At 38.2% G+C, this 21267-nt stretch overlaps 1 protein-coding gene across 1 annotated transcript in view; it reads right to left on the bottom strand.

Moving 5' to 3' along the window:
- Positions 1-3503: 3503 nt before the first annotated feature.
- The window catches only part of UBL3 (ubiquitin like 3), a 56817-nt gene continuing 39053 nt past the window's right edge, over positions 3504-21267 (bottom strand). Inside the window, exons 2-5 of the mRNA XM_070942818.1 lie at positions 17999-18107; positions 12249-12335; positions 7897-7974; positions 3504-5171 (exon numbers count right to left, since the gene is read on the bottom strand). Coding sequence (XP_070798919.1) covers positions 5119-5171; positions 7897-7974; positions 12249-12335; positions 17999-18107 — 327 coding nt within the window. The 3' untranslated portion in view covers positions 3504-5118. The remainder of the gene's footprint in view (positions 5172-7896; positions 7975-12248; positions 12336-17998; positions 18108-21267) is intronic.

Here is a 21267-nt window from a genome sequence, read left to right as displayed (position 1 = left end):
CTGTAGTTCCCATAAGGGGACTTTGGTTGTGCATAGGGAATGGATTAGTGACAAAAATGTTTCCCTTAATTTGTATAGGGAGGGAAGGGAGTTTCAAAAGTTTAACAGTGGGAACACTAGACTGTTATGAAGCTAACGGTTTCTACTGCCATTCTTGCAATTCCCAAATCAAGCAAACTCTACACAAATAAAGCAACAGTGAATAAAATATGCTTGTTCTTCCTTCTTGTGATAACACTTCACCGGAAGTTCTTCTCCAGGACAGGAAATAGCCATCAATATGAAATATACAAGAATTTATTAATTCCTTGTATAGTTCACAGTTTACCTATAATGGGTACCCATGCAGACTCAGTATGTGATAAACCATAGATTACCAAATTAGGAGGAAAACCTCCATCACATCTTCAGTGGCTTCCCACCTCCTTTGTAGTGGTTAGGTTGTAGCTTTCCATTCATACTATCCCTTCCCCCCACCTCCAGGGAAGTGGGTCCTATTGGATTGATCCTACCCTAAATGCCTGAAATTTAGTTTCAAGAAAATCCACTTGGGGAGTTTTCTGACTCTTTACTGAGCTGTTCTTTAGAAGTCTTGGTTACTTCCTGAAACAAGGCAGTGTTGCTGGTCTTGGATAAGATTACACCTGGGTACCTAATCTCTACACATTGATTTTAGGTGGCTATTTGGTTTTCTGACAAATCTCCAAGAAATGTAGCATCAGAAGAAATGCCTAGAATGCTACTAGGGCAGGGGTCTGCAACCTTAAACACCCAAAGAGCCATTTGGACCCATTTCCCACAAAAAAGAAAACACCGGGAGCCACAAAACCTGGGTGGGTGTGGCCAACTCAACGTCACTCACTTCTACCAGTCACATGACCTACCCAGTCATTAGGACAGAGAACCGGTTGTTAAAAAACACTGGGAATCACAAAACCCTTTTGATATCTCTCTCTCTCCCCCCCCCTGTATCTCTCTGTCTCTGCCCTGGCCGCTTCTCCATCCCCTTCTCAGGCCAGGCAAGGAGTGCCTGGGAGGGGAGGGAGAGGGGCGGGGCCAGCCAGTGGTGGGATCACTTGACATGGAGCCACAACAGAGGGCCCAAAGAGCCGCATGCGGCTCCGGAGCCGCAGGTTGCTGACACCTGTACTAGGGGAAGGTGAATAATGAATCCGATCAAATACTTGTATGAACCTATATTACGAATTAAAACCTATATTTTAATGATAATAAAGTTAGCAAAACATGATTTTCTGCCCTTACTGCATGTGTACAATGCCACCCTGCAGCTCTTTTGTAAGCAAATGAGACCCTTATGGGGGTCAATAGAAGATGAAGTATTTTGAGAGCAGCAATCTGGAATATTTCACACATCTGACAGATAAAGTTGTTTTAATGTTTTTGGAGTCAGACTCTGGCTTGGCAGGTCCTCTGGGCCTGATTGGGAAAGGTACTTCCTCCATTGTCTGAGAAGATTGTTAGCCTGTGAGTCTCAAGAAAGTGGAGAGGATTTTGCAAGAAGTTAAGTGCTGCCACCTGGATGCAGATCCTTCTCTCTTCTGCTCATCAAGGCTTGCCGAGATATAATGGTTGGTTCAAACAGTGATTAATCCTATTACCTTGTGGCGATTCATGCGGGAAAGCGGAAATACTTCTCTGCATAAATTGCTTCTGCTGATAATTACCCAGTGGTCTTTTTCAGAGTGTCCCAGGTCTTTCTGGGAAAGGTAGACTCGGGTGTCTACCTTATCTGCAGGGGTGTGCTGAGGAATTTGCTGATTTTTCAGACAAATAAAAGTCACTGGGATTGGATTAGTTAGCTGTCGACGTGGATACTGGACGAAGCAGGTTATCTGAATTTCTTTCATACAGATTTAGGTCTGGGTACTAGATTTCAGACTAGATTTGACTAGGCCAAATCTACTAGATTTTTTGAGCAGATGGGAGAAAGATGGTTCTGCAGATAATTACTTTAAAAGGATCTCAATGGGTTTCCACATGCTAGTGATAATGGACCCCATCACTAACATCTCTGCGTTAGAAAAATTAGGCAAGCACAATGCACAAACCTATCTTTTGTTGCTTTGTGTCAGCCTCCCCTCTTGCTTTGCCTAACCCTTTCCCAATAATCAGCCAAATATTATAAATGGGAGAAATGGTACAGGCCCCATCTATAGTTTGTGATGCAATTCAGACAATCCTAGTTTAGCTATCACTAATCCACTTGACCAGAAAAGTAAATGCCCATCCCTCACTCTGGTCCCAGTTTGGCTGGGAACTTGGTACCAGTTTCTCTTTTTCTGAGATTTTAGGGTATTTATTAAGCCAACGGCCATTTGAACCATTACATTACCAAGCCCTTCAAATATCATTGTGTTCTTTTAGTAATTCTCGTAGATCATTAGAAGCAAATAGTTTAATTACAAAGCATATGCTTGGCATGCGTAAGGGTTTAAGTCTCCAGGTCCATGAAAGGTTTGTATGATCAGCTGGAGGCTGAACTGATGTTTCACTATCCCTCTTTGTATTTTTAGCCCTCTTTCTTTTTTCTCACGTGTTGTTTTTGTCCCTATTTTTTCTTTCTTTTGTTAAGCTTAATCCAGTGATGGCCAACCTATGACACACGTCAAAGGTGACATACCTTGTTTTAGGTCACACACTAATATTCACCAACACCCCACAACAACTATTCTTGAAACCCTGCCCCACTCTCATGTGGTTTTCAGAGGCTGTGGATGCCACGTGAGAATAGGGTATGTTATTGTGGAGCCTCCAGATCTTCTGGAAATCATGCAAGAAGGCCGTACTCTTACACTTCGCACAATTTTCTGAGGCTGTAGAAGAGCAGTCTCTGCTTCAACAATGAAGACCTCGTGTGACCCAGAGCACCCCTGAGTAGGCTGTGAGGGCCTATCAACAGAAAGAGAACACTGTCTAAAGTTGTGTGCAGCAGATTCTGGGGAGTGCTGGGCTGTGGGAGCAATTGTGCCATTCCCCAAAGGCTTGCCCAGGCCACCTCTTTAGAACCAGTCTCAGCACTGCCATGTGCCACTATTCAGACTGCACCACCACATCCCTTGTTCTGTAAGAAGATAAAGGACATCACAGAATTCCTTGAGGCAAGGGGCATGATATGACATTATGCAAAAGATGCAACTTGTGTCAGTTATCATAGGACAAGTACATCATTACATTATTTGCACATTGATGTGATGATAGATATTGGTTTGACATCCTAGTGGCTTGTTACAGAAACCAAAGGGAGGAGAAATCTTGAATGTGCATCATCTTCAGCTTCCATAGAAAAGGCTGGTAAAACTGAAACAAATGCAATCAAACTAAATTGTAAAATTCACATCACTCCTGTGGTATTCCACAGGTTTGGTATTCCAAACCTAGTAATTTAATGATTAAAAAGAGAACTAGGAGAGTTCTGTTACAATAGAACTAATTTAAAAATGATGCCAGCCAGATCAAGCTCCCCAAATCACAACCAGGTACACTACAATATTCTTCTTTTATTTAGTTTACAGAAGAATCTATCAGTACAGGTTGCAGAAGGAAAATGTTTAGTGCTATTTACAATTTGTTTAAAACTCTGCTCTATACAAATTTAATTTTGATCATTATGAACAATATCTTTGTAGGCCTACTGCATATAAAGCATTTTCTCAAAGCAGTAACATTGAATAAAGTAACCTGATTACATTTAAATGAAGATCATTCAAAACACGGAACGTTTGTAATGGCTATGGACTCAAATACAGAACACAATGTCAGTCTGCATCTTTAAAAGCCTAGATCTATTTATATAGTTTATTGTTGTATTATTTTTACCCGCCAATCTATACTTAAGTTCTATAGCCATGTTTTTATAAGTTTTTTTAATTAAATATATTCTACATATTTTTAACTTTCAACTAGGAAGATTTCTCCCTAGTAGAAAAAATATAAAATCTTTATATAATTTTTACAAGTTTAGATGAAACTACCTCATGCTTTAGTGCTGTGCAAATTTTTTAGCATATCTTTTTTTAAATTACATGAAATAAAATAATGGCATCCTTTGTAACTATGTATGCTTTTAAAAAACAGCTTTTGATTTCCAATACAATTGCAAGCACTAATATCAAATGCAAATAACAAACAAATGAACTCATCATTTAGCATTTTTTTCTATTTTATCCTTTTAATTATCTCTTTGAAGTCACTGTTGAGTAAGCATGACACTGGACACTAAGATCAGATGAATAAGGATGACTGGAAAACATCAATTGTAGATATTCAAAGACATAAATTGATTAGTAAATGAGGTCTTTAATATTTATGCACAATAATAAAAGCCTATGAACTACAGGAAATTACCCCTCCCATATTAAGGCTAGGAAATGCACTCTCTGCACTTATTTGTGCTGTCTAAACAAGCACTCAACAAATGTACGAAAGAAGAGTGCACATCGATAAAAAAAAAAAGTTGCAAGAGCCCTCTACAGAGTGCTTTAAAATTACAGGCACATAGTTTGTTGCAGTGAGATTTTTTAATATATAGACAATTTTAGCAGTTAGTGTTTTGTGCCACTTGGTCATCATGGGTGACTTAGGTAGAATTTACTTAGTAGTTATTCTTTCCCGCCCATCTATCTCCCTGCTTTCTATTGGCCATGACTGAATTTAAGAAAAAAACTATGGATTTTTTTCAGTGCTGATTCATTTCTCGGTGTTGGAAATACTTAAGAACATTTGTTGATGAGGTCTATATATATTCAACTGTTTTAGTGCAAATTGCCTCTAGTATTCGTGATTGGTTAAAGTTCCGGTTAAGAATGATTTTAAGGTAACAAAATGATTTCTGCTGAAGGGTAGTTAATTTTTTTCTTGGAGAGAAAATTCATTGGCGAAATGATGCATTAATAAGCTTGTTTAACAACATAAAGAGTAGAAATAAAAAAGTATTCATTGTTCTAGAAAAAAAATGTGACCAGGTTCATGTAATATTTCAGTTCAGTGGATTCACAGATAGGCAGAAAGGGTTTTTGAAACAATGTTGGTCTCCTCTAATCCTGCAGCATGAGAGACAAAAACTATTCTACATCACAAGTAGCAGATAGAGTGGCGCTTCTACAGGATCACACAACAATTGCTCTCTCCAGTTTTTTCACGATTTCTCTGCCCTACAGAAAAATAAACAAAATGTTTTCAAGATAATTAATGCAAAACACCATATATGCATTATAAAAGCTTTACAGTATTATTATAATGTTGAATAGACTAGTAATAGGGTTTTACATGGAATGAAAACAATTGCTATCCTATTTTCTCAAAAGATTCACTGGAATATTTTGAATTGGCTTTGTTCTGACAGAATAAGGGCCATAAAATAATCAATGGGAAATGCCACAAGTTCCCTGTTGTCTTGTTTTTTTATTCTTGGAATACAAAAATAGATTAGATGGTAGACCACACTGATTATTATCTACCATGCAATGTACTGAAAATTGGCTAACAGATTATATGGATGTGCATATATGTTTGTTTGTTTCTATAAACATAAATAATAGTTAAGCGCTTTTGTAGCCTGTATGAAGAAAAAAACTGCCTCTCTTCACTTTACTCTAACAGTTGGGTTGAGCATTCTCCCTAATGGACATGGACAGGATACTGAGTAGACTGAATGCTGCCACATGTTTACTGGACCCGTGTCCCTCCTGGTTGGTGCTGGCCTCTCGGGAGGTTACGCGAGGCTGGCTCCAGGGGATTATAAATGCTTCTTTGAGTGAGGGTGTCTTTCCCGCCGCCTTGAAAGAGGCGGTGGTGAGACCTCTCCTCAAGAAGCCTTCCCTGGACCCAGCAGTAATGGCTAATTACTGTCCAGTCTCCAACCTTCACTTTGTTGCGAAGGTTGTTGAGAATGTGGTAGCATGACAGCTCCCTCAATACCTGGATGAATCAGTTTATCTGGATCCATTCCAGTCGGGCTTCAGGCCTGGGTACAGCACGGAAACGGCATTGGTCGCATTGGTTGATGATCTCTGGAGGGTTCGGGACAGGGGTTGCTCCTCTGTCCTGGTCCTATTAGACCTCTCAACAGCTTTTGATACCATCGACCATGGTATCATGCTGCACCGGCTGAAAGAGTTAGGGGTGGGAGGCACCGTGCTGCGGTGGTTCTCCTCCTTCCTCTCCGACTGGTCGCAGTCAGTGCTGGCAGGGGGGCAGAGGTTGACCCCGAGGCCCCTTGTATGTGGGGTGCCACAAGGGTCGGTCCTCTCACCCCTTCTGTTCAACATTTATGTGAAGCCGTTGGGTGAGATCATCCGTGGTTTCGGGGTGAAGTACCACCAATACGCTGATGACACCCAGCTGTACATCTCCACCCTGGACCACCCCAATGATGCCCTTGAAGTGATGTCCTGGTGCCTGGAGGCTGTACGGATCTGGATGGGGAGGAACAGACTCAGGCTCAACCCATCCAAGACCGAGTGGCTGTGTTTCCGGCATCCCGATATAGTCAGTTGGTGCCATCACTGTCTATTGGGGGCGAGTCGTTGGCCCCCATAGAGAGGGCTCGCAACCTGGGGGTCCTCCTGGACTCACAGCTGTCTTTAGAAGAGCACTTGACGGCTGTGACCGGGAGGGCATTTTATCAGGTTCGCCTGATTCGCCAGTTGTGTCCCTTTCTGGATCGGGACTCATTAAATACGGTCACTCATGCCCTCGTCACTTTCTGCCTGCAATGTTCTCTACATGGGGTTCCCCTTGAGGAGCACCCGGAGGCTCCAGCTGGTCCAGAATGCGGCTGCGCGGGTGGTTATGTGAGCGACGTATCGCTCCCATGTGAACCCCCTCCTGCGCGAGCTGCACTGGCTCCCGGTGGTCTTCCGGGTGCGCTTCAAGGTTTTGGTTACCACCTTTAGAGCGCTCCATGGCTTAGGACCGGGGTATCTACGAGACCGCCTTCTGCCTCTCACCGACCAGTATGCTCCCATAGAGAGGGGCTCCTCAGGGTGCCGTCGGCCAAACAGTGTCGACTGGCGGCCCCCAGGGGGAGAGCCTTCTCTGTGGGGGCACCTGCCATCTGGAACAAGCTCCCCCCGGAGATACGGAGGATCCTGGATCTGCGTGCTTTCCGCCGTGCCATCAAAACATTTCTATTTCAGCAGGCCGGCCTGGCCTAACCTCTCTTTTAAATTGTTTTTAAAAAATTTTTAAAAATTTTAAATTTTAAATTTGTCTTATGAATTTGGGATGTTTTAAATTTCATTTTCCGGGCCAATTATTTAATTGTATTTTAATGGTTTTTTAACATTTGTATTATATGTATTTTATTTGGCTGTTCACCACCCTGAGTCCTTCAGTAGTAGGGCGGTATACAAATTCAATTAATAATAATAATAATAATAATAATAATAATAATAATAATAATAATAATAATAATAATAATGCACATACAAGATATGAATTTTTTACAATTGAAAACCTCTTTTCAAAACTCAGAAAGAAAATGCAGGTTCATGAGCACTAGTTTTCAATAATAAAAAAATTAAAAATAGTGTATCAGATTGGCAGCAATGAATGTTTACAGACAACCCTTACCTCTCACCTCACCCCCTTTCTCATCACACTATTCCAACCAAATTCTGCAGGGACAGAACAAATGTGTACAGCTAATATTGTTCAAGTCTCCATGGCCTAACCCAACCCACGAGTTTTGATCTCAGATTAATCCGGCAAATTAAATGTCCAATTCTGAATTTAAATTCAATAGTTCAAAGGAATCCAAGAAAACACTAGATTGATCATAAATGTAACATATTTACAACAAACAAAAGTTGTTTTCTTCTCATTTTTCATCAACAATATCCAATTTAAAAATACGTTGCAATTTGCTAAGCCTACCTTGAGAATTTGGCTCTGGCAATGTCTCTCTAGCCACCAAATGCATCACTGTTGTTTTGCCAAAGGGCAATTTTAATGCTGCAAAAAAAGAGAAAAAAAAGGTTTGTAATGCTCCTCTATAATGCACAATATTGTTCCATAATTTCAATTGCATTACAATTGTTTCCTGACTCTGCTAGTATTCATAGTACACATTTTTTAAAAAAAATTAGCATTTCTTTAACTGAATCTCTCAAGCCACTTACAGAATATAAATTGTAAAAGCAGAAAGTAAAATATTTTATTAACTTCTGCAAATTTATTGATGTGGAAGGATAAATTAAAAGTCAATGTAGCCATAATTGATTTAATTAAAATAACAGATAATGAAACACTTCTATGCCCATGAGGTTGCTATGGATTGAACAGCTGTTTTATATCACTTCATACTCACTGACCCTTCACATTAATTGCTCTGTATTACCCATGATTATGCCAATGATTGCGTCAACTATGAATGGAAGAAACTGTAATACAATATATACTACAATCTATATACATAAATTCAATAATACACTGGTGATTGTGTGTCTGTGTGCATAAACTCTTTTGTAATTGAGCTTGATTCCTGTTGATTTTATGGACTTATCCATTTAGTATTCTTGTAGTAATATAAAAGTGACTTGTTATGGCCTTCTGAGACTTTTCAATTTCCAAGCATAACCTATAGCTTTGCTCTTTCCTGACGGTTTTGTCATCGAAGTCCTAATCATGGCTAACTCTATTTAACTTTTAAAATTGAAGTAAGTTTGACCACTGGCTGCTACCATGCATGGATCCAGAGAAGAAAATGTGCTTTTCATCTGGTGTGGACACATTCATTGCACACAGGATCTGAACAGTGGTGGGATTCAATTTTTTTAACAACCGGTTCTGTGGGCGTGGCTTATTTGGGTGGGCGTGGCTTGGTGGTCATGTGACTGGGTGGTTGAGGCTTGCTGGTCATGTGGCCGGGTGGCCGTGGCTATGTGTATAGGGACTATTCAGAGGGCTGAAAAAAATCATTTCTGACCGGTCCTCACACTTTTGACTGGTCCTCACACTTATGACCATCCTCACATTTATGCCCGTTGCAGCATTCTTAATAACCGTGTCACTCATTTCACAACTGCTTCTCTTCACCATGGTGACGATAGGGCGAAAAACATAAAATGTTAGGACAGTCGTAAGTGTGAGGACTGGTCAAAAGTGCGAGGACAGGTCAAAAATAACTTTTTCAGCCCTCTGAGTAGTCCATATGCACATAGGGACTACCCAGAGGGCTGAAAAAAGTGATTTCTGACAGTTCCTCGCACTTTTGACCGATCCTCGCACTTTTGACCAATCATCATTTATGTCCATTGCAGCATTCTTAACAACCGGGTCACTCATTTCACAACTGCTTCTTTCACCACAAAACGTAAAATGTGAGGACAGTCATAAGTGCAAGGACCGGTCAAAAGTGCGAAGACCAGTCAAAAATAACTTTTTCAGCCCTCTGAGTAGTCCATATGCACAAAAGGACTATCCAGAGGGCTGAAAAAAGTGATTTCTGACAGGTCCTCGCACTTATGACTGGTCATCATTTATGCCTGTTGCAGCATTCTTAAGAATTGTGTCATTCATTTCACAACTGCGGTGCTTCATGTGACCGGGTGGCCGTGGCCAGGTGCTCATGTGGCATCGCTTCTTTGCCCTAATGACAGTTTGCTGCAATGGTCATAAGTGTGAAAAACAGTCATAAGTCACTTTTTTCAGTGCCATTATAACTGTTGTAAGTCAAGGATTACCTGCACAAAAATACAAAAAGCTTCTTTGCTTGCAAAAAGCTGCCCTAAATACCAATCATTAGATTAGAAATACCTGCAAACTGGAGTTACAAATCAGGGAGGGTGCCAGAGCACCTTGAGGAATTAAAATAGTTAAAATGCAATGATAACTATCAGCAGCAAACTCTTGCTCATAAAGTGAAACCCTTTAGCAGAGAGGTCATTTAAGCTCTCCAGAATGAAGCAAAGGAGCAAACAGAGTATCTGTTGCTTGTAAAACCAATTACCAGAACAAATAGACACAAAACTAGTCAGATTTCCAAAGCTGCTTCTTTTCAGGAACAGAGATTAACATTTTTCCTTCCAAACAAAGCTGAATAGGGAAAATTATATCATCACTAAACACAGGATTAAACATCACCAAGCACAGAATTAAACTTCACCAAAAACCAGTTTTAGACCAAAAGTCAGAAAGGGTATGTAAACTCACGTTTGAATGTCAATCTTTCTAGCTAGCCAATAAGCCTTGCTGAATGTCACTCATCTTGGTTCCTTGTCATTAAAAGCTTCTGCTTCGTTATTTAATTATTTCTTCAAAGTGCTGATCATTGCACCCTGGCTGGAAGAACTCCAACAGGGGAGTATTTCCTTCCAACAGCGACGTAAAAAGCTTAAAACAACCCTTCCCCCTTAAGAAAGTCAAGCAAAAAAAAAAACCTCTGAGAACCTCCGGAACCGGAAGCAACAGTAAGTCTAGGCATACTGCCAGAGAGGCAGTTTCTGTAAGCAGGGCAATAAAGATTAGGCTACGAAACAACACTGAATGTTGTAATTCCTTACAGGATTAACCCTGTAAAGCGGAAAAAAAACAAAAGGAGATTTCTTTTAACAACCGGTTCTCCGAATTGCTTAACTACTTAACTACTTAACAACCGGTTCTACCGAACCAGTGCGAACCGGTAGAATCCCACCACTGGATCTGAAGCACGTTTCTAACTTTGAATCCAAATATCTGCACAACCCAAATGTACTGCAAATATAGCAGATTTATTTTGCTCTGTCTTAACTTCTTCAGTATCTGCCTGTCAGATATGTTGCTGGAAACAAGTTTGGTAATTTCAAAACTCCATGCTGCTTATTTTTCAGATTAATGTTATAAATTGAGAAATTGGGATTTCATGATTCCCCAGTGCATGGTTACACTGGCTGGGAGAAAAAGGAAGGTCAAACTAACTAGAAAAGCTGAAAAGAAATGAAAAACACAAGGATCTGTTGTACTTCCTGTAGCTAGACTGATTTATATTGCTACCTAGCAGGTTTTCTACTTCCTGCTGTGAGATAAATGGAGAGGAAATAGCCAGAGACAATTCCCTCATGTGCTCTTTTAATTTTAGCTTTTCAATGGACATCTCTGATGGATTTCTTGAAAGATATTTAATCTGTTAGTCCTTCTCAAACCTGAATCACAACGCCTTGCATGAGGTATCATTATAAAGAAGCCATTAAAAGTAGAAAAAAATGCCAGATTTAAATATAGAGGCAAGAGTACATTAACAATGCTACAAGAAAAAGCATTCAATGTAACACAGAAAATATTCTGAAAGAATGCAAATTATTCATAGAAAACTAATAAGTGATAAAACCTATCATCTGGGAAAAGCCTACATCAAGAATCCCAATGCTTCCAACATTCCAAGAAATAATTTTTCTTCATGTTTCAAAATGTCTTAATCCTGCACATTGTATTATGACAGAGATAGTAGTAGAGAAAAAAGAAACAAGTTTAGCAGCTCTAAAGACAGAGTAAGAATCTTCGGCTTCTTATATGAATTAGTTCTATTTCAGTATTCATAAGAATTTTTGCCTGCACTAATTCATTACATCTTCTGTCCCATTTCCTTTCCTTTTTGTGTCTTGCTAACAAGATAAGCCTAAATGCAGAATTTTTCTGTTAGTTCAATTTTGTTCATTTTCTGGAAGCTAAAAATCTTCGCGTTTAAGTGTTGTGGTAGAAATTAGAGGTAAATTGTCGATATCCAAATACATTTATACTCCATCTGAGATGTCATTAGCGATCTAAGAATAACCTGGCAGGTACTAGATACTGTAGATGTTATTCAGTTAAAAAGAATCAGTGAGGCACACCACAAGGGGGCACAACTAAACAGCTTTTCTACTCCAAGTGAGATAATACCATTCTTGTGTAACTAACTAGTAGTGTGTATCTGAAAAGCAATGCTAGATGTGAGAAAATTTATTTTGAATCAGCCATCAACATTTTTACTCATAATTATAAGATCTAGGATACTTCCTTAATCTTAGTTTCATTTTGATTATATTTTCTAACATTACCATGCAATATAAAAACTAAAACTATAATACTTTTATAATCTCAATTAAAAAACAATTCATATTAAAAGTATTCTCTGTTTCAATTTCAACTATACCATTTGCTGAACTTTCCAAAAAGTGTATTTTAACTTTCAATTGTTCCCAAATCAATGAATTTTTTTTTTAATTTTTAGCTCACTCAGAAGATGTTTAAAAGCCAATTTCTTTCGTTACCTCCTAGTGTCACATTGCCATGAAGAAATCTTCCTTGATAAATAAGTCTCAGAATATTTGGACTGCTCACTTGTTCTTCTTCCCAATCTGGAAAAGCAACGAGAAAAATAACACAATTCAATTATTTAATTTTGAAATTATATATTACTTCTTATAAACTTCCAGCAAGGCTAATCACACACCAGTTTATACATATTCTTTTGAGTATGTTTCTTTTCTTGTCATAAGGATAGGTTTTTAATTTCAGCCTTAAAGAGACAAGTCAAAGGGAACTGAACTAGAAAATAACTCCAGAAATTCCTTCTAAAAATACTCAAGATAATGTTTATAAATGTTTATATTGAAGTTATTCTTAACTGATATTAACGGCTCAGTGCAAATGAGATGTGAATATAGAAAAAGTAGGTCATTTAGGGAGTAAGAATCAGAATAGCAACTGTTTAGAAATACCTGCTTAGAAAAAGATCTGTTTCAACTAGGTGGGTTAAGTATCAGTCTATTTACATGTATATATCACAATAGGATGATTCTAAAAGCACACACTTCATTTGATTGTTTGTGATGAAACATTGACATAATTCACTAAGGACACAAGAGTGATATAAGGTTTTGGTTAAGGACCAAATTGTTATTTGGCTGAGTCAAGAGTAGAAATGGGAATGGACTGGAAAGAAAATAAAAGAAACTAATAAAACTAGAATAAAAGTATAATGACTATAGATAAAGTACAAGTCCTGTACATACAAAAACAATTAGAAAACAGATTCATCTCCCATAAAAAGGAGCAGGGGCGCAACCCGGTGGCTCAGCAGTTAAATAGCAATAGCACTTAGACTTATATACCACTTCACAGTGCTTTACAGTCCCCTCTAAGTTGTTTACAGAGTCAGCATATTGCACCCAACAATCTAGCTCCTCAATTTACAGACCTGGGAAGGATGGGAGGCTGAGTCAACCTTCAGCCTGGTGAGATTCGAACTGCCAAATTGCAGGCAGCCAGCAGTCAGCAGAAGTAGCCTGCAGTACTGCATTGCTGGATTTGTCAGGTGGAAAGCCAGCAGCCCAGGTTTGAAACCTGAGCGCCACGCAATGGGTGAGTTCCTGTCCTCAACCCAGTTCCTGCCAACCTAGAAGTTAGAAAGCATGTGCGTGCACGCATGCACATAGACATATCACATACACACATACATATATACAGTGGTGGGACAGAGCCAGTTCACACCGATTCAGTCAAACTGGTAGCTAACTTTTTGGACAGTTCGGCCCCCCAGCCACTCCTCGCCTGGCTTCCCGCCCACTCACCTGACCTGAGAAGGTAAGGCCAATGGCAGGGGAGGGAGACCCGCACAGTCAAAGGGCCACCTTGGTGGGCGGGACACAGTGAGGCTCAGCCGCCTTTCGGGCCTGGCTCTTGGCTTCCATGGAGGTGGGAAGCCCAAGAGAAGGCACCTGGTCTGGGGACACAGTGCTCCATGATGGAGCTCTTCCCGGGTAGCAAAGCCTTGGATGACTTGATACATCCTGAAGGCCTCAAGGGGCTCCAGAGTTTCCATGCTCCTTCTCCAGCCCGAGTGCCCTGTCCTTCAGATCCCAACGGGGCCAGCACCTGGTGGTAGCACTCATAGCAAGCAGGCAGGGGGATGTCCCGGGGCTGCGTGTGCGCACCTCACCGCAGAGCAGAGGCTTCTGCTCCAGCACAGTGCTCTCCCCTGAGGGCCGCCCGCCTACCTGCCAGCCAGCTGGGCTGGCCTAAAGCGGTGTGTCCCTCATTGCAGGCTGGATGCAGGACCTGAGGTGGAAGGGAGGGTGAGCAGGCAGCATTTGTCCAGAGGCCCAGCAGAAGCCAAGCACGCCAGACCCAAAAGGCAAATGAGCCTCGCTGTGTTCCCCCAACCATTGTGGCCCTTCAGCCGAGCGCAGCGGATCCAGAGCAGATCTCCCTCCCCCACCATTGGTCTTACTGTTGCAGGCAGCCGTGGTGAGCAGAGCGGTGCGAGCCCCATGGGCTGTAAGGTAAGGCCAACGGCGGGGGAGGGAGATCCATTCCAGGCCGACCACACTCAGCCAAAGGATCACCTTGGGGGGACATGGCAAGACTCACTCGCATTTCAGGTCTGGCTAAAAGGGCAATCATCTTGGGATTAAATTCCAAATGAAATTGGATTTACAGGTTAAGGAGACATGAAGTACTTTCAACTGCAGGTTTCTAAAAATCTATTAAAATGAATATCTAGATGCAACTCTTTAACTCATTAGTCCAGAGGGAGAATAAGAGATAGATTCCCAATGAAGGTTTTAGCATATTTAGCTCAGGAAGAACAGAATAACAACAGTGGAAAGGGACTTTGGAGGTCGTCTAGTCCAACCTCCTGCTCAGGCAGGAAAACTGAGGATACCAAAATCTGAGTGGAGGGCCTGGGAAACGTGTCAGGATAACAGAATAACACTTAGAAGGGACCTTGCGGGGGACCCTATACCATTTCAGAGAAATGGCTGTCCAGTCTTTTCTTAAGCAACTCCAATGATCGAGCACCCAGAACTTCTGGAGACAAGCAGTTCCACTGGTTAATTGTTCTCACTGTCAGGAAGTTTCTCCTTAGTTTTAGGTTGCTTCTATCTTTGCTCATTTTCCATCCACTGCTTCTTGTTTTGCCTTCTGCTGCTTTGGAAAATACATTGCGCCCCCTTCTTTGTGGCAGCCCCTCAAAAACCTGTTTTGTGACCTGCCTATCACACTCTTGGGCAAAGCATGTGAGCCATTTCTTCCTTTCAGTGATCCATGAAAGTACATCTATAGTATGTAGATGCAGATAATAAAGTCGAAAAAAGGTGAACAACATTTTTACAGAACTATAGATATGTTGAGGCCTTTGAGGCGAGTGGCCAGGATGCGAGAAAAGGCTGGGAGTGACAACAAGTTGGCCATATGCGTTTGTGTGCATTTTCCAGCCACACGCACACGCACACACACACACACACACACACACACACACAGACAAATAACAGCAAAAAGTGAATGAAGAGAATGTTCTCATCAAACTTGGTCATGAAGTAGAGTTGTGGCTTGTAATTATTGCATTTTTCTATATAACATAAATAGGGCTGCCTATAACTCTGCTTACTGCTCTACTATTAGGTATAAAAATAAATGCATGAAAATTTGCTTTCAACATGGGAGAAATGTTATGTTCTCACTTTAGTATCAGAAACGCACAAGGGTATATCCCTGTATTATACTTTAACAAACATATTGGAAATAAGGGTTAGTAGAGAGGATAATAAGGTCCATGCTTGAGATTGTGTATAAGCTCATACTCTGGACACTGACATAGCAGCCATTATACAAAGGTTAACATTAAATAGGTTTCAGTTCTAAACTGAATTGGGTTACCATAGTTTGAATAGCAAATCTGAATTTGCTTCAGAATTGATCTACATAATTGTGTTTTTTACGAGTTCGGGAGTAAACAAGCAGGGAATTCATTGATCATAGGCCATGATACAGTCCAGACAAGCCATCACCATGGCCAAAACACTGATATCTGGAAAGGTAGTTCTTTAGTCAGCTTCGCTTCCAGCCATTTACGCATAAGAATTTAGCAGCTTAAAGCTGCAGGATGTAAAAGCTCTTAAGATTCAAGTTTAGCACTGTAACTATGCTAATTATTCAGTTGGAGCATTTAAGTTAATTTGACAATAGACAAACTGCCACTTTGTTATATTCCTAAACCCCTCAGCAACTTGTGATATTTATTAGACTGGCTGGTAGACACATTGTGTACCAGTGGTAGGATATTTAAATGAAAATTAGTTCAAAGAGAAGTTCTGACCATCCATATGCAACGGAAAACTCTCAGAAGTGGCATGCTCTCCAATGAAGCTTCTACTCAGTGAGATAGAATTTCTACAGACTATAGTTACATCACCTTTCCACTTTCTAGTTCTACTCTATTCCATTATCAAATAGTCTAGTGAGCATTCTTTCTTTTCTTTTTTCTTTTTGTAAGTATCCCAAAGCTGATTTGGAAGTATATTTTGGACTTTTGTCTTGATGAGACAAACAGTCTCTTTTCAATTATAAGACTCTGCTTGTAGGTCATGTTCCTTTGAATGTTGAAAAAAGCAGGTCAGAATATACTTTCAATAAACAAACTCAGATTGTCCAGGTTAGATGTTAATCAATTCTCACCAGCTGTTAGTCAGCATGGATGGTGGTGAAGAATGGCAAGAACTACAGTCCAACATTTAGAGAGTCTTGCATGCCCACCTCTGAGATCAAGTTTGAAGCATTAGTATTAGACTACACTACCCAAAAGACATGTGTAATAAGAATGTCTTTTAATAACAGAATGTAGTATACCAAGTGCACGTCTTTGCAATAATATTAAGCACCCATTGATAATATTAACATAAATCCACTACAACCTATTATTCAATGGGCAGTTTTTGAAAAACATTAATAAACATATAGCAATTAAATAACTGACCATAATTAGTTGCTTGAAATTTTATCTTCTTAAATGGCAATTCTATTAGTTTTCAAAATGACTAGGCAGAAGTTATAATGATAGTTTTAAGTCTTACATGATTTGGTGCCTAGATATATTAAGGACTGCATAATCTTAGAATTGCTCAATCATTAAATTACAAAGATAAGAGCAATTAAGCAAAGTATCTTTACTGAGATGTACTTTGCCAATAGAACTCTCCTCCAAAATTTGATGAACTTGGTGCCACGCTAAAATTTTCATTACTTTTCTTTGCTGTTGCTGCTGCAGCTATTGTATTTTTCTTTTTACCATTTCTACAACCTCAAACATTTTAACTTTACCGATTTTTTAAAATGTTGCCATTATTGTTTGAAGGGTTTTTTTCCCGAGCCCCTATGTAAATGTTTAATTATAACGTTAGTAGGATATATATTGCTAAATATGATTTAATGGTAGTGTCACTACATTCCTAATTATACTTAAGTGCAGCAGAGAGCAATGCTAATCTAATTCCAATCACATGGTCAGTTACTTACATGCATTTAGGTTTCATCAATTTTAAAGGCTTATCCATGCAAGTTTAAAAGGTTTAAAAGTTTTAACATTATGTTATCTGTTAATAAATATGCACATGAATATACATTTATTGGGGGACACAAGATCAATCCTACAGTCAGAATTATAATGCCTAACAGACAACTTGTCTTTGGAGGCCTAGTTCCTACTATTCTACTTCCAAATAGCATATGGGGAATATAATTTCATAAGAGTTACAATGGTTTTATAGATATATAATTATTAATAAAATGCAAGATGTTATGAATGTGAACCATATGACATTTAAAACCTTTTTTAAAAAAAACTCTTTCAAAACAACTAAGGATATCTATTTGGATTGTGAAACAATTTAAAATGAGGTGGTTTGAATCTGAAATATTTTGCATTCCATTAGCCCTTCCCTTCTTGACATTTTTCCTGCTAGATAAGAATTTAAAATGTCAGTTTATTAAAAATATAGTTCTAGGGTACAATTTTGGCCCTCCTGGTATTTGCATTCAGTGTTATTCAACACTCATTGATTTTAGACAGGAGGAAATAAACCACATTGGCTAAAGCACATAAAGAGCCGATGCATATATTTTGAAATGCATATATTAGCATTTCAATATTTTATTTTTGATGAGGATATTCTTTCTACCCATTCCATGGAATAGACTGGAATACTGACCAAATAATAAATATTAACATTCTAGTACTTACCCATTGGCCAGTTGTCATATACATGTTTTGCAATGTCCGCTGCTGAATCATTTGGTGAGAACAAGAACTCTTTCGTTTTTCCACTTACCAAAATGAGGCGCAAATTTATCTGTAGAAAAAAGTAAAAGATCAGGAAGATCTGTTCTAAATTATAGAAGTCATTTTTTGGTATAAGTGTCTAAAGCATTCACTGAAGAGGAACATGTACTGTATTCAGAAAAAAAGAAAAAACTGGCTTGTGTTTTATGATAATGTAACAGGACTGCAGGCACTACATAAAAGTGATATCCCTATTTTTTCCTTTTTCTTCAGTTTCTGATATAAACATGCAATAATATATTTACATATTAGCTGAACGAAAGAGACAACTCTAACAAAAACTATCTGGATGATTAGAAAGTATTAACTATTTTTAGAAAACAAAAGAAGAACTATAACAATAGTCTAAAATACTGAGAATTACTGATTTTAGGACACAGAATAACATCAAAACATCAAATATAATTTTGCAGTACAGAAAACTGCAGTACAGAAAATTACATTAGATTATTCATTAACACCAATTATATTTAAACATTTTGATTTAAATGACTAGTTATTTAACATATCAAATGTGCCCTTTATGCTCATATACAAATATCAATTTGATTGAATTGATGTTTCTAGGCAAAGAAAATCCAATTTAATCCCACGGTTAGTCATGTAGAAAAAGGACTGCTGATATAAGGTTATAGCTCCCATTTGGTCAATGTGTTTGACCAAAGTTCATCATGATCTTAATTGGCACATTTTAAATCAAATTCTATAGGTAGAAAAGAAAAATTTGAAATAAGACCACAAAGATATGAGGAAACTAAAATGTAGGTGAAAAAGAACGAAACCACTCAAGAAATATCAGGAAAAATGAAAATTGGGTCATAAAATGCATGTCTTTTGTCTTTATTCTAATGGTTGAAGTAGAAGAAATAAATAAAACGAAGCCATATACGATTTAATAGCAGAAACGTAGTGACAGTTATAACAATATAGTAATTAAAGAATACATTTGTTCAAAGGAAACGAAAACAAAAGAAAGGGAAAAGTTATACTGAGGGTTAAAAATATCCATTCATGTTCAGAAAGCCAAATGAATAAATCTGACAACACTGTACAGAGCATTCAGATTAAAACAAGAGAAAGAGGAAAAAGAAGTTCAATATTGTTGTTGATGTCTACTATTATTTGCATAACCAAGTAGAGGAAGTGGATGAGTCCTTGCAAAAGCAAATTGCACATCTTTCAAAGATGCATGAAGTTGCAGTGATGGAAAACTTTAATTACCCTGACATCTAGTGGAGAACAACCACTGTGAAGCATAGACTTTCCAGGAAATTCCAGACTTATCTTGCTGACAGTATTCTCCTTCACAGGCACCAGACAATCAGTTATTTTATGCTTGACTTAATACTAATCAATAAAGAACACTTAGTTGAGGAAGCAGGAGGAACTATAGGGTAACTCTGCAATGATGGAGTTCTTGATATTAAAGGTAAACTAAAACTGAGGGTAGTCATTTTATATTTTAGATTAAACTTTAGATTTAAATAAACTCAGAGCTATGCTAAGTAAGTCCCATGACAGAAAAAAAAAACTTATGGGCAAATGAGCTCAAGATAAGCTCAAAATGAACTATCAAAGACTTCAAAAGTTTCAATAAGGAGGGAAAATAACCTGAAAGACAGCAGAAGCGGCTAATACTTCTACCAAAATCTTAGGGAGAATCTGAAAACAAAAAATATGCAGGGCCAGGTCACAAAAGAAGTACAGACAGATAGTTCACTACTGTGGAGATAATATTAGAAAAGCAAAATCTCAAAATGTGCTTAAGAATCTTAAGAATAAAATCACCTTTAAAAATCAAAATAAAAGGGAAAGAAGTAATATAGGTCTTCATCCAAGTTTTGATAATAACAGAACATTGAGAACGCCCCATTAAACTATGCCTCCCTAGAGAAATAATTCTTCTGGAATTCAGAGCACCCACACTTCTTTATGGGTAGAACAGAATAACTAGATTCTCACTGAAACACAATGGAAGTAAAAGGCAAGCCAAAATAAAAGGAGCCTTCCTAGAAATAATCTTGAGAGGAATAAAATAGGATATGGAAGGAATTCTTCTCACCAAATATAATAGGAAGAGCAATAGTACTATTGTCCACAAATGTGTTCAAAAGACCTTTGTCCTTAATTGTACCAGTATATTAATATCTTTGATGGCATTAACAAATAGAATGATAGAACAATTAACAACTAAAGTTCCAGAGACATATTCAAATTAACTAGCATAATTTTTTTCCTAATATAATTACTTCAGTCAAATAGCAATACATGCATATTTAGATATTCATCTATTTAAAATATATTTAGATAGTCTATAAAAGGCAAAACTCTTTCACCGGGAGGTTATATAGTACCATAATAATAATATAAACACATAATAACTGTAAACAGTTGGCATTGTAGGCAAAGGGTTGGGAAAAAAAACAAACATATTTTGACATAACAAAAGAGTTGACATATTTTGACATAACAAAAGAGGGCTACTGTAGAAGATGACTGATTTTTTGTTAATCAATTTAACAGTCATAAAAAAAGAACAAATGAAAAAAATACTTCATTCTTAAATGCAGGCAAGTTGAGGTGAATAAAAATGATATTTTAAATCACTTGGTTCCAGGACACCTGACCTGGTCTTGTTAACTACAACTATTTCCTCTAAAATCCTGAGCAAGGCTTCCATCAACCTGCTACTTAGTCCTGAAGGCATTGAGGATTAAAAGCTGTAAATGTTTAGCTAACATATTTACAGATTTTTATATCCAAATTATTCAGTAACTTTCCTTGTCTTTATAGTTAAATGGCATTTCACAGGTTTTGTCTAAGTGGAAAACGTAAAGGTTATAAATTGTCAGTAGAAGCACAATATGTTTGTTTAAATAGATAGGCTTGTAAATAAAAAAAAATGATGAAAGCACCTGATATAATATTCCATGTAATTAGGAGTATCAATAGACTGCAAGCCATATAAAATGGTGCTGAACAGATGAACTAAATAATTTTTCTAGATGAGGAAAAAAACAAAGCCAAACTGACATTTTTCAAAATCAAGTGATTCATCTTCCCTACTCAAAAGAACACTTTATTAGGATTATTAGGAATTTGTCACAGTAAAATATACATTTTTACATTCAGCAATTATTTTCATAAAATAATTCTGTGTCTTTAAACAT

Source organism: Pituophis catenifer, unplaced genomic scaffold, assembly GCF_029215685.1.
Source record: "Pituophis catenifer annectens isolate HBS135680 unplaced genomic scaffold, rPitCat1.0.hap2 SCAF_4, whole genome shotgun sequence".
Lineage (NCBI taxonomy): Eukaryota > Metazoa > Chordata > Lepidosauria > Squamata > Colubridae > Pituophis > Pituophis catenifer.
The sequence above is the reverse complement of the archived record's forward strand: the minus strand, read 5'-3'. Positions and strand labels throughout refer to the sequence as shown.